Genomic DNA, 11,890 nt, shown 5'->3' with positions numbered 1-11,890 from the left:
CATACCGTGGCCCTTGCAAAAAAGAAAGTAGGACATAAGTTTAAATAAAGATAAGGAGATGCCAATGAGATAAATACGTACAAGGTTTCATAAAACGAAAATAACAGCAATTAGGCCACCTTTCTATTTATTCTGGTATTCCATTTCTGAATTACTGTAGCTAGTATTAAGTAAAAACACATGTAATGTAATCGTAGGTGGACATGGTGGATATGTTTACATATTTTTTTCTGTTGTTTATTTTTCTGAATAAGATGCATTATTTTAATGAATATGAATAAAAATACGTGGTAGCTGATCTACTTTAAAATTAAACAATGTTCCTGTTCATGTGGCGAACAGTGCATGTATGCGCCCACGAATAGCGGCTAAAGTGTTTCCACGGTATCCGGAAACTATAGCTGTCATGATTTGTCCAATTTAAGAAAATATCCTGTTGCACTTAAAATATACCAAGAAAATTAACGAGAGAGGCAAACAATTCTGCGAAATCGAATTAAAAAGAAAAGATCTGACTGTCACCGTTCGGAAGGCACCAACGTATATAAACAATTGTATGCATTCGGTAATTTATTCGTGACTTATCTTACGTACTTCAACACGATTGACCTCCAGTCACCTAGAATTAGGTCAGTTCTAGCCCTGGTATCTGTCCATTTCAACATTCGATATGGAGAAGGTATGCTGTTTGTTGCTTTTGGCCATTACTGGATGTCTTTCAGCGAATTTAAAATACACTGATTGCAGTAAGTACATTGGTAATTTTAATTGTAGTGAAAACATCAAGTATTCTCTGTATACATGAGCATGATTTATTTCAACAATTTCTTTTAAAACCGATAGAATAAACTCATCATAGATACCAGGATTGACATTTTGTACTTGCGCTAGGCGCGCGTTTCGTCTACAAAACATTATCGTCGACGCTCGAATTAAAAAAAAATGGAGAAGGCCAAATACGGTACGAAGTTGAAGAGCATTGAGGACCAAAAATTCCTAAACGTTTTGCTAACTTAAAGGTAATTTTTGCCTGAGGAAGAAAAGCCTTAGTTTTTCAACAATGTAAATAAGAATAAAGTAAATGAACATGCATTTGAACCCTTATTCATCTCCCCCGTTTGTATTTAGCTCAGTTTGGGTTTTTAAATATTACATTTTATCTCATTTAGACAGTAACCAAGCATTACTACATGTCGATTCTGTGAGTTTAAATCCATACCCACCACAAATACCCGGCGATCTTAGAGCTTCCGGGCATCTTGTTCTGGGCAGAAATATATCCGGTCATATCGAGCTTCAAGTCAGCATCCATAAGCATGCTATCTTCTGGATCCCTGTTCCTTGTGTTTCAGGCTTCGGTAGTTGGTAAGTTTTATGTTGTTTGGTTTTTAGAAAATTGGAAGAAGAAAAAAAAAATCTCATTTTGTAAACAATTGTTTAATGTTAAGGTATTCAAAAGTCAATTGAACCGCATAATGTTCCGAAACAAAAGACATTCATTGCTTTATTAAATATCCCGTGAGACATCGACAAATGATTGCGATGTCAATTATGTACAAATAAACCGGCTAAAACAATTGAACAAAAGAAATTTTAACAACGTGACGTTTTGTGCGGTGAATACTACTTTTCCCTAGGAGAAAATTCAGTTTTATTTAAAATTAAATTCATGATGATAAAAAATCTACTAAGATAATACCAATATGAATTGCTTGATTGTTAGTTGCTTACCGTCCAGTGGCAAATATTTCATGCAATTTCAGGACGATACTAATATGGAATAAAGCATATGTTTTGCATATGTGAACATTAGTTTCCTGACTTAGGACAGGTGCAAACAATTGCAGCGCGATTAAACGTTTTAATAATACCAAATCTTCACCCTTATCTGAAACAAAAGTGTAACATCACAACGTACTCATAGGATATCAATTGCAATGGCTTAACTTAATTCAAAAACGTAGTATTATTGCATAAAAAATATATTTAGTGTTTATCAGATACATATTACTACTTCTCGGTTCCATTACCTTTCCATTTCTTTAGTTTATCATATATATTTTATGTCTTCAGTACCTACGACTTCTGCAGTATGCTGAATACAGCTTTCAATGTCAATGGACAAATATCATGCCCTCCACAAATGGCAAAACAAAATCTTCCATGCACTTGCCCCATCCAGGCAGGAACTTACACACTGAATCCAGACATGTGGGTAATCCCAACATTGCCCTCCCTTTTGTCTTGGTTATCATCCGTAAGTATCTTTAATATTTAGTAACGTGTCTAGATATTTTACAGTAACGTTACAACAGTTGGTTATACTTTTTTTTATATAGAATATAACCACTGTATCGTCTAAAACATATTATTATACCTCAGTTAGTATTTTCTATATAAAATAGATACAAAAAAAAATCACTATTTTTCAAATTACAAGTGTTGAACAACTATTGGACCTGTGTGAAACTATTTGACCGCAAGCGTCATTATATTTTCGCGGAATTTCAAATGCAGCTACGGGATTGGAGGGTTTACTGACTGGATATTCGTGGAATAGTAAGTTTGTTGTCCTCTCAGATACAACTATTGCCCTCGGCTACACCTCATGGCAATAATTGCACCTCGGAGACAATAAACTTACTATTCCACTCATACCCAATCAATAAGTATAAGATGCTGTGAAATATCAACACTCATTATCACTGGACTAGTATATATTTGTTTAGGGGCCAGCTGAAGGACGCCTCCGGGTGCTGGAATTTCTCGCTACATTGAAGACCTGTTGGTGACCCTCTGCTGTTGTTTTTTATTTGGTCGGGTTGTTGTCTCTTTGACACATTCCCCATTTCCATTCTCAATTTTATCAATCGTCATATGTCATTTACAACTAATTATATCAAGTTCCATGTTAACTAGTTGTATGTATTTTAATTCTTTCTTCAAACTACTACATGCATTATAGCATGTACGACAGCATTACATTACCCGAACAAATTAAGTTGCATCTATAGATATAGGAAGATGTGGTGTGAGTGCCAATGAGACAACCCTCCATCCATATAACAATTTTTAAAAAAGTAAACCATTATAGGTCAATGTACAGCCTTCAACACGAAGCCTTGGCTCACATAGAACAACAAGCTATAAAGGTCTCCCAAATTACTAGTGTAAAACCATTCAAACGGGAAAACCAACGGTCTATATGTATATACGACTGGCTTTTTTTTTATTATTTGTGACAAAAAAATATAGATACTTTATATGTGCTAATTTGGTTGCAAAAAGGGCCTTTATTTATGAGATTCATCATATTATGGGTTTCTTCATAAACAATACTTATTATTCCTTTATATTTCAGGGAGATTACAAAGTTGACGCCAAATTGATTAACAAGGATTCAGGGGAGATAATCGCATGTTACAATACTCAGATTACCTTCGCACACAAGTGTTCAGGATTTGGCTGTATTTTCGGATAGTTCGGATTGACTTTGAATAAACGTCATGATTGATATAACATGTGTTTTTGAGATACGATTGCTTTCCAGCAATCTGTACACTTTTACCATTGACTCAGGGCCATGCTCTCACCTCAACCGTTTTATTTTAAACATTAAGGAACAGATTCTTAAGATTGATTTGTCTTGCTTTAAAAGGTAAAAACAAACACAAGGATTGAAGTAAAAACAACTGTCCTCTAATGTTCTTCTCATAATCTTCATGTTTCGATTTTTCACTCGACTTATATGCGTGTTTCTAACAACACGGAAAATCAGAATTAAGCAGTATTTATATTTAGTGTTTTTTTTTTTTATAAAATTAGAAACACTCCAGAGGGAATTCCCCAGATTTTATAAAATGCGAGGGTTCTCTAAATTCCGATAAATCTATTTCTGTAATATAAGAACTGGAGTGAAGTTTTTCTTATATGTCACCGTTATGAAACTGATAATTGATATTGTACTTCCATAAAGAAATGGAAAACCATTTATGTCGTTTAATTAAAATTGAATATACGTCCTTGTTACAAATCGCAAGTCTAGGGTTTGTTTAGGTTATTATGCGAATGCCTATAGTTTTCTTGACTTCAAGGGGTATCAGATTGAATGATTGCTCTGGATTCCCAACTTCATTAATCAATTTGAAACTCATGAGATCCTTTCTATGTCTCTCTGCTATTGAGGGTTATTGTTGTTGCATACTTTTAAATCATATGCATCATCTAAATTAAAATAAATGTAGTCCACAAGTTAAAGGTGTAACTAAATGGAGTCTTCCATATTATCGCTTCGAGTTGTCTCCCTTATACTTCTGTCAATTCTGAATCAAAATACGACGGTACGTCGAGAAAGATTACCTCGTTCAGTCGATAGACGTCGTATTATATTAAAAGCGATCGCAATTTAAACAGAGGAAGGTGTACGGAATGGAGTCATGCAAAAGAAATTAAATATTTAAAGAGTTAGACATGGGATTCCCGGACTAGAATTCACGTAGGAAAATAGGCGATAAGGTACGAAGTGAAATACCTTCTCTTACTCTCAGTGACTGCCGTGGAATGTAAACTTGGAATTGATAGTACAAAAATAAAACACAATAACTACATTATCCATACACTTGTATCGATGATTGGCTATTTTTAAAGTTGAATAACTATTCAGATTACGTAAAGTACATTTTACATGTGCAGTTGAATTATTTTTGAATATAATACTAATACAAAAGGCATGTATAAATGAAAACAATGGCAATCGTATCCCTCAGAGCAATCATGCTCTTCGATTTGTTCTTCCTACCATAAACTATCACATGCTAAGCAGACACATAGCTAGTGTTGTCATAAGGAACACAAATTTATTTTTTTAAGTGCAAGTTGATCAATGTCTCTTTTTCCTTTTTTGTTTTCCTCTTATAGTTGGTGCGATTTCCTCGGTTTTGATTTGTAACCCGGATTTGTTTTCTCTCAATCGATAATATGACTTTCGAACAGCGGTATGCTAGCTACTGTTGTCTTTATTTCATGATTACTTTGAAATCCAGGAATATTTCATTACTCTCTTTACAAAAAATTGAAGCAACCTTTTTTTTTGGCAAATCATTTCATTTGTTGTTTGTTAAATTAAAAAAAACAAAACCATCCTAGTCAATGTTTAATCGAAAGAAAGTTGCAGTATTTGTACCACATATTTTTTTCTACAGAGAAGTGCTGCAATAAGATGTTTGAAGCACTACTATAAAGTTAATCGCAAGTTATGTTCTGTGTATCATTGTACGTTTATTGTAAAACGGAGGAGTGCTTTCTTTCACGTCATCACTTTTATCGAGTATGGCATGCCAAATAAACATTTTTAATAATTATTACGGATGGCCAATTATGGCGATGTTTTTATATCAATATTAAAGCAAGTAAAGAATTTTAGCCCGTTTTCAATATTCAAGATATGACACTTTTATTATAGATATAAATTGAATATATAACTTACGATAAAAAAAAAAATATGCAAATATTCCTGAAAATTGTTCTGCCTACTGTTTTTAATACCCTATTGCACAGGGAGATTTCCAAGCTTTCAAATACTTATTTTCATTGAAATTAAATTACGACGTCGGCTGAGATGGAATTATATACTAGTATTGTCAGTTACATATATTGTTACGCCTAGATTTACGTATTATTTAAGATCATCTTAACTTACGATGGCTTTGTGAAACGTCTGTAAATCCTACGATTTATTCACGATGGACGTACGATGATGACACATAGACTTACGAAGGCTATGTGAAATGGTTTTTAAACACTGATAAACGATAAGACCTCTATATATGCATTCATTGATGGCTAGTTTAATATGACCGCACCTTCGTTTTTTTTGGCCAACATTTGTTTTCCAGAATATAACAATCCTCTATTTTAACACTTAACTTAGTTAACAATATAATCTTCTTGTCAATTAAGATCATCTTAACTCGTGGAATTATCTGCTTTTGATTTTTGAGCAGTTTTAGAGTTATTAAAATCTAAAATATCTTCCAACTGAAAAGGATATGGCCGCATAAAGACAAATAGTGTTATTGTCCCACTTTCTATCTGCTTTCGTATTTCAAGAATGTTCTTGCTACTTGGCAGAAGACGTCCATTCAATGGCATGCGCAATGTCCTTTAGCAGAACGTTGACGCAGTAGTATGGACATTCTGAACATAGAACATGTCCATGCACATAAGGCGATTTAAACATGTTTTTTTTCTATAAACTCCATCCGTTCAAAGTTGATTAACAAAAGATTCAACAAAGTACAAAGAAACTGCACATTATCACACTTTATTTTGATTTACCAAAAAAAAAACAAAAAAAAAAACATAAAAAGCACAAAAGAAGTGTAAACAACACATATTTAAATCTTAAAGGCTCTTAAACTACTGGTATATATGATAATTTGCGTACGTACACTCTTATGTTGATGGCTGTTCATTGAAGTTGATTGTAATTACAGCAAATTCATCGAATAAGCGAGAGGACGCAATCTTCCACAATACCCAGAACAGATGTGTACAGAATGTCAATTAAGAATAAAACAAGATCTAAATGTTGCGTTTTATATTTTAATCATGATATTAGTAAGCTCGTACATGTTCACACGAACGGACCCTGTTACGGGGGATGCCTCTTCCACATGAACTGCTCAGATGAGTTATAAGGAAGAATTTGAATTGACACTACAACAGTTTTACGGTTACCATAACAAAATTGTAGATCTATACAATGTGTTCGTATCTCAATTCATAAGCGTCAAGTTTCCGCACTCTTACATCTAGATAATGTTACTAGTAAAGCCGTCAGATCTGTTTTTTGATCAAAGGTGACCTTTTCCCGATAATAACATTGTATCTGATTGAGGATTCAAAAGATAAGTAATGCATCTCACAGTGGTATATTACTGTTGCCTTTATTTATTCACCCTTTATTTCATTGATTTTGTATTTACATTGTGACATCGAATTTATTCGTTCAGTGTATGCTCTGTTGTGTTAATATGTCTTTTGATTGAGTTCAACAATTCTAATTGATATTTTATAGTGTGTCTTTCTATGTTATGATATGATACTATTGTTTCAGATAAGGGTGAAGGTTCGTACCTATTGGAACGTTTAAGCCTGGTTGCACCTATTCCAAGTCAGGAATCTGATGTTCAGTTGTTGTGGTTCATAAATGTTTGATATGACATTCATTTTAAAGCGTTAAGATTTTTTTATATAGATTAGATCGTTGGTTTTCTCTCTATAACAGGAGACTTTTACTATGTCGATTCACGGATTTATTGATACTTTTCGGGTTCATGCGAGGTTATGTTACTGTTGATTTGATTAGTTTCTTCTTAAGCGATTTAGGAATTTTGAACATCGGTAATATACACTTGCCGGCTTAATAAATATACTTACTTACTAATTTAAACTTATGTGGGTTAATATCAAGAAAAAATTTCACAATAAACCTGAAAAGGGTGAACGTATTTTGTATGTGTATGTTTTACAATATTGTCTGAGGCTTTATGCTTTTTCATTTTACTTTGGACTTGAAAATAAATCTATTAACATTACTTGTGTAGAACTTAAATGTGATGAAATGATTTCTTTTGTTTAATATATATGTGTGTTTGTTGTGTTTCTTATAAATGTGTCAATCATCATGACGACACCGTTGTGGTTTTTATGACATGCCTTTTTACAGCTGTATTTCATAATGATCTTTTTTTTAACTTGCTGTGTGTAATTGACAATTTTGTATATTCTTTCTATTTAAAATGTTATCATTTTTTTTAAAGTTTTTTATTGGGTTGATTGATTAATGGATTTGTGTTGAACATCACATTCTATAAGTAACAGCTGTATTTGACTATTTCGTGTGATTTTTTTAATTATTTTTTTGAAGTGGGGTCGGAGGTGTGTCTGAGAGCCCCTAAAAATCACTCGAAAATTGAAAATCCCTAACAAACAAGATCGGAGACGAAGGTAACTGCAACGCGTTGGGTTTGAACTCCCAACCTCGGAGTTGACAGTCTAGGGATACAATAGTTTATCCACTTAGACCGTTCCGCCACTGATGCCTCTTTTCTACGTCGTATAATTGATATTCTCTGCGTAATTTCAATTCTGATAAGATATTTATTCGAATTATATGTTTGGGTCGTGCAAGTGTCAATCTTATCTTTAGCAAAACAAACAGTTCTTATCATTTTGTACAGGGTTATGTGTTTCCTTATAAACTTTTTCTGTAAGTATCTTGGTATTAAGATTCGCTAAAATATTTCTAGTGCCTGCATTGGTTGTTTTGAAGTTTGAAGTTATGACACTTAGTGTAAATTGATTAAAAAAGGAAACAATTTTTAACTTCTAATTATAACTAAAATCTGTAGCACAAATTGTAGTAAAACTGCTCAACTTAAAAGAAATGAGATGTAGATGGTTATTCAAGTATAATATTTTATCTATATAAATTCTGAGAATACATGAAATTGATACAGTTCCTGTATTTGAGAAATGTTCCCTTTAAAAATGCGGAGAAGGAGTCCTAAGGGAAACTTAACTCATAAGTCGAAATCAAACTGGTAACAGCTTGACTGAAAAAGATAAAATAGACAAACAGACACACAACACTTAAAACTAAAGTCTAAGCAATTCGAACCTCACCAAAAACTGAAGGTGATCTCAGGTTCCCTAGAAGGGTAATAAGACCATGCCCCACATGTGGCGTACATCGTGTTGCTCATGTTAGTACAAGCCCGGAGTTTAGGTTATTTCAGAAAGTCGCATTCGGGAATACGGGTCGTGATTGAAGTCACATCGATTGGACCATATCCGTTTTCATCTATGTACAAAGAAAGGCAACAGTAGTATACCGCTGTTCGAAATTCATAAATCGATAGAAAAAAAACACATCCGGGTTACAAACTAAACCTGAGGGAAACGTATCAAATATGAGAGAACTACGACACAACAGAAACACAACGCCAAAATATAACACACAGAAACGAACTATAATGTAACAATGGCAATTTTCTGACTTGATACAGGGCATTTAATGAAAAAATGGTGGGTTGAATCTGGTTTTGTGGCATGCCAAACCTCCCGCTTTAATGGCAATGTTAATTATAACATTAATATGACAACATTACATGACAGGGCTACAATAAATAAATGGGAGAAAATATAGGACAGAGAAACAAACAAATAAAAGCCATCAAAAGGTACCAAGTTTTAAGAAAATATACGCCAGACGTGCGTTACGTCCACACAAAACTATGATCAGATGAGAGAAACGGATATCTATGTCGGACAAATTGACAAAACAAATATTATGACTATATAGATGAAAGGGTAAAAGATTACAACAAAACAACAATTCAGCCTATTTATTTCGGTTGGTTTCAATTAAGTTTGGAAAATAATTCCACCATAAACAGGAATTAATGTGTTGTGTCACATGTATATATGAAAGCGTACATCGTTATTTTCCTACTGAATAATAATAAATTAAATGCATTAAATGCAGTTTACCAATGAAATAACTCTCAATATATTTGTAATACTTTGCTGTGTACTCAATATTGGCATTGAGTAAACTATAAAGGTCTTTAGTATTTACAATGTGCCCTTTTATGATTCAGGTATTTCAACTTTAATACTGTTGCAAGGACATCAATCAGAAGGTTTGTAAGATGACAGATATAAATCCAGAAATCACGATTAGTATTAAACTATCAATTGAAATATATGTAAACACAATGTTGAGAGGGGATATCTTACTGCCTATAGAACGGAAGTTGACAATTGCTTTTATTTTGACAATGTGATCTAAAATATAAATTTCTGACGGATTGAAACCGATTCAGCTTTGCGATAAGATCAGCTTTCCAAGTTTTTTGTAACAATATTACAGCGCTTTAAAGTGTAAATTTATTATGTTAAAACATTGAATGAAATATTCGTAATTTGTGTGTTAGACGAATTCTTATAGGAGTTATTGCCCTTGAATGTCAAATTTTATCCTTCTTTTTTATATTTTATAGTAACAAAGAACCTTTTACCGGTATTAGTAAAATAAAATCATCAACTGACTCCTTATTGAATTAATGTTCTTTAATGACGATTTTCACCATTGATTTACATTTTGTCTACTATTATAAAAAAAAATGATTATAGAATAATTCGAAAAACTTGAAAGAAGGAAAAATGATCAGCAGGACAAGATCTACAAATAAATCAATATCGTTAGTCGTTACTTCCCTTTGAAGAGGCTTTTTACAAAACAGTCAAAGTAGCCATTGTTGAAGATTTAGGGTAGCGGCACAGGCTCTTGAGAGCCTCTAGTTTATACAACTACTACTACATGTAGTATTCTTATTTACATTTCAGGAAAAGGACCGATATGTTTACAATGTGACCAAGTAGCTCAACCATCGGACTGTAGAAATATAAAACGATGTAGAGATCAAGAGGTAAATATTTCCTAAATTTGTCAACAAGGAATGTAAAAGAACATGTCAATACCAAACATAAATACTGACAATTGAGCTGCATTTACCTTCCGGTATAATGAGTCTACCAGCTAGTAACAAAGTTCTTGCGTCCGGAATGCTTTTCGTGGTTGACTTTCAACAGAAATGCTTATTTTAAATATAACTTTATATTAAATAGTTATAAAAGAATAAATAGTTGAGAATGGAAATGGAGAATGTGTCAAAGCGACAACAACTCAACCATAGAGCAGACCACAGCCGAAGGCCACCAATGGGTCTTCAATGTAGCGAGAAACTCCCGCACCTGGAGGCGTCCTGCAGCTGGCCCCTAAACAAATATGCATACAAGCTAGTGATAATGGACGTCATACTTAATCTGAATTATACACAAGAAACTAAATAAAAAATCATACAGGACTAACAAAGGCCAGAGGCTCCTGACTTGGGACAGGCGCAAAACTGCTACGGGATGAAACATGAGATCTGAACCCTCCTTCTATACCTCTAGCCAATGTGGAAAAAACTAACGCACTCCAATACACACAGTAAAAATCAGTTTAAGAGAAGTTTGAGTCCGATGTCAGAATATGAAACAAAAGAAAATACACAAAATGACAATAATACATATAACAACAGACATAATAACATATGCCTTGTAAATTTTTCTATAAGAAATTCTTATATATGGTCAAACAACATGACAGATATAAGTTCAATACTTTATAAGTATTCTGGTTTGTAATGCTTAACACACTGTCAGGAGTGATCTATGTAGTTTCACTTTAAAAATCTATCTCGACAATTTACTAATTTGAAAAGGAACGGAATATGCCATTGTAATGGCTTGTTATCGCACTTTTGTAAGCTTGACAACTTATACTGAAGTTGAGCTGGAAAGTAATTTCTATGAATTATGTCTGAGGTGCTGATCGAATTATATCTTAACAACAACATGCGTCTGAAAAATAAAATCATCAGTTCATACTAAATTTTGCCTGAGATTTGAACTGAAAACAATGAATGTAACGGTAGTTTTAACTGCAAGAGCGTATGTTCGTATGTATCAATGAACATATTGTTTGTTTTTCAGTATATGAAGGTTACCTGTGAGTTTTTATGTGATAAACAGCAATGATCACATTATTTTTCAGTTATGTATTATGCGGAAATATGTTACAAATGACGATCACGTGTGGTTTGATGTTGGCTGCAGCAGCTCACAGGTACCATGTTATATAACATAAGACTCGTATACATTCATGCAATAAACACCTTGCCATTGTAATATGTGACTGAAATATATATTGTTGTCACAATATGTATTTCTTTATACCAACATATTAAATAAGTGTGCGTTCACGAGATGTAGGTAA

General features: G+C 33.2%; 2 protein-coding genes across 2 annotated transcripts in view; both read left to right on the top strand.

Annotated features, from left to right (window-relative positions):
• Positions 1 to 585: 585 nt before the first annotated feature.
• LOC139491471 (ganglioside GM2 activator-like) lies at positions 586 to 3,519 on the top strand. Its single transcript, XM_071279177.1, has 4 exons — positions 586 to 746; positions 1,170 to 1,365; positions 2,074 to 2,257; positions 3,362 to 3,519. The coding sequence occupies exons 1-4, from the start codon at positions 671 to 673 to the stop codon at positions 3,479 to 3,481; spliced, it is 576 nt and encodes a 191-aa protein (XP_071135278.1). The 5' UTR covers positions 586 to 670; the 3' UTR covers positions 3,482 to 3,519.
• Positions 3,520 to 9,672: 6,153 nt separating this feature from the next.
• Positions 9,673 to 11,890, top strand: part of LOC139492832 (protein lin-12-like) — a 34,329-nt gene continuing 32,111 nt past the window's right edge. The window contains exons 1-3 of the mRNA XM_071280985.1: positions 9,673 to 9,707; positions 10,414 to 10,496; positions 11,669 to 11,740. Of these exons, the coding sequence (XP_071137086.1) occupies positions 11,678 to 11,740 (63 nt within the window). The 5' untranslated portion in view covers positions 9,673 to 9,707; positions 10,414 to 10,496; positions 11,669 to 11,677. The remainder of the gene's footprint in view (positions 9,708 to 10,413; positions 10,497 to 11,668; positions 11,741 to 11,890) is intronic.

The sequence above is a fragment of the Mytilus edulis genome, chromosome 10, assembly GCF_963676685.1.
Source record: "Mytilus edulis chromosome 10, xbMytEdul2.2, whole genome shotgun sequence".
NCBI lineage: Eukaryota > Metazoa > Mollusca > Bivalvia > Mytilida > Mytilidae > Mytilus > Mytilus edulis.
The sequence above is the reverse complement of the archived record's forward strand: the minus strand, read 5'-3'. Positions and strand labels throughout refer to the sequence as shown.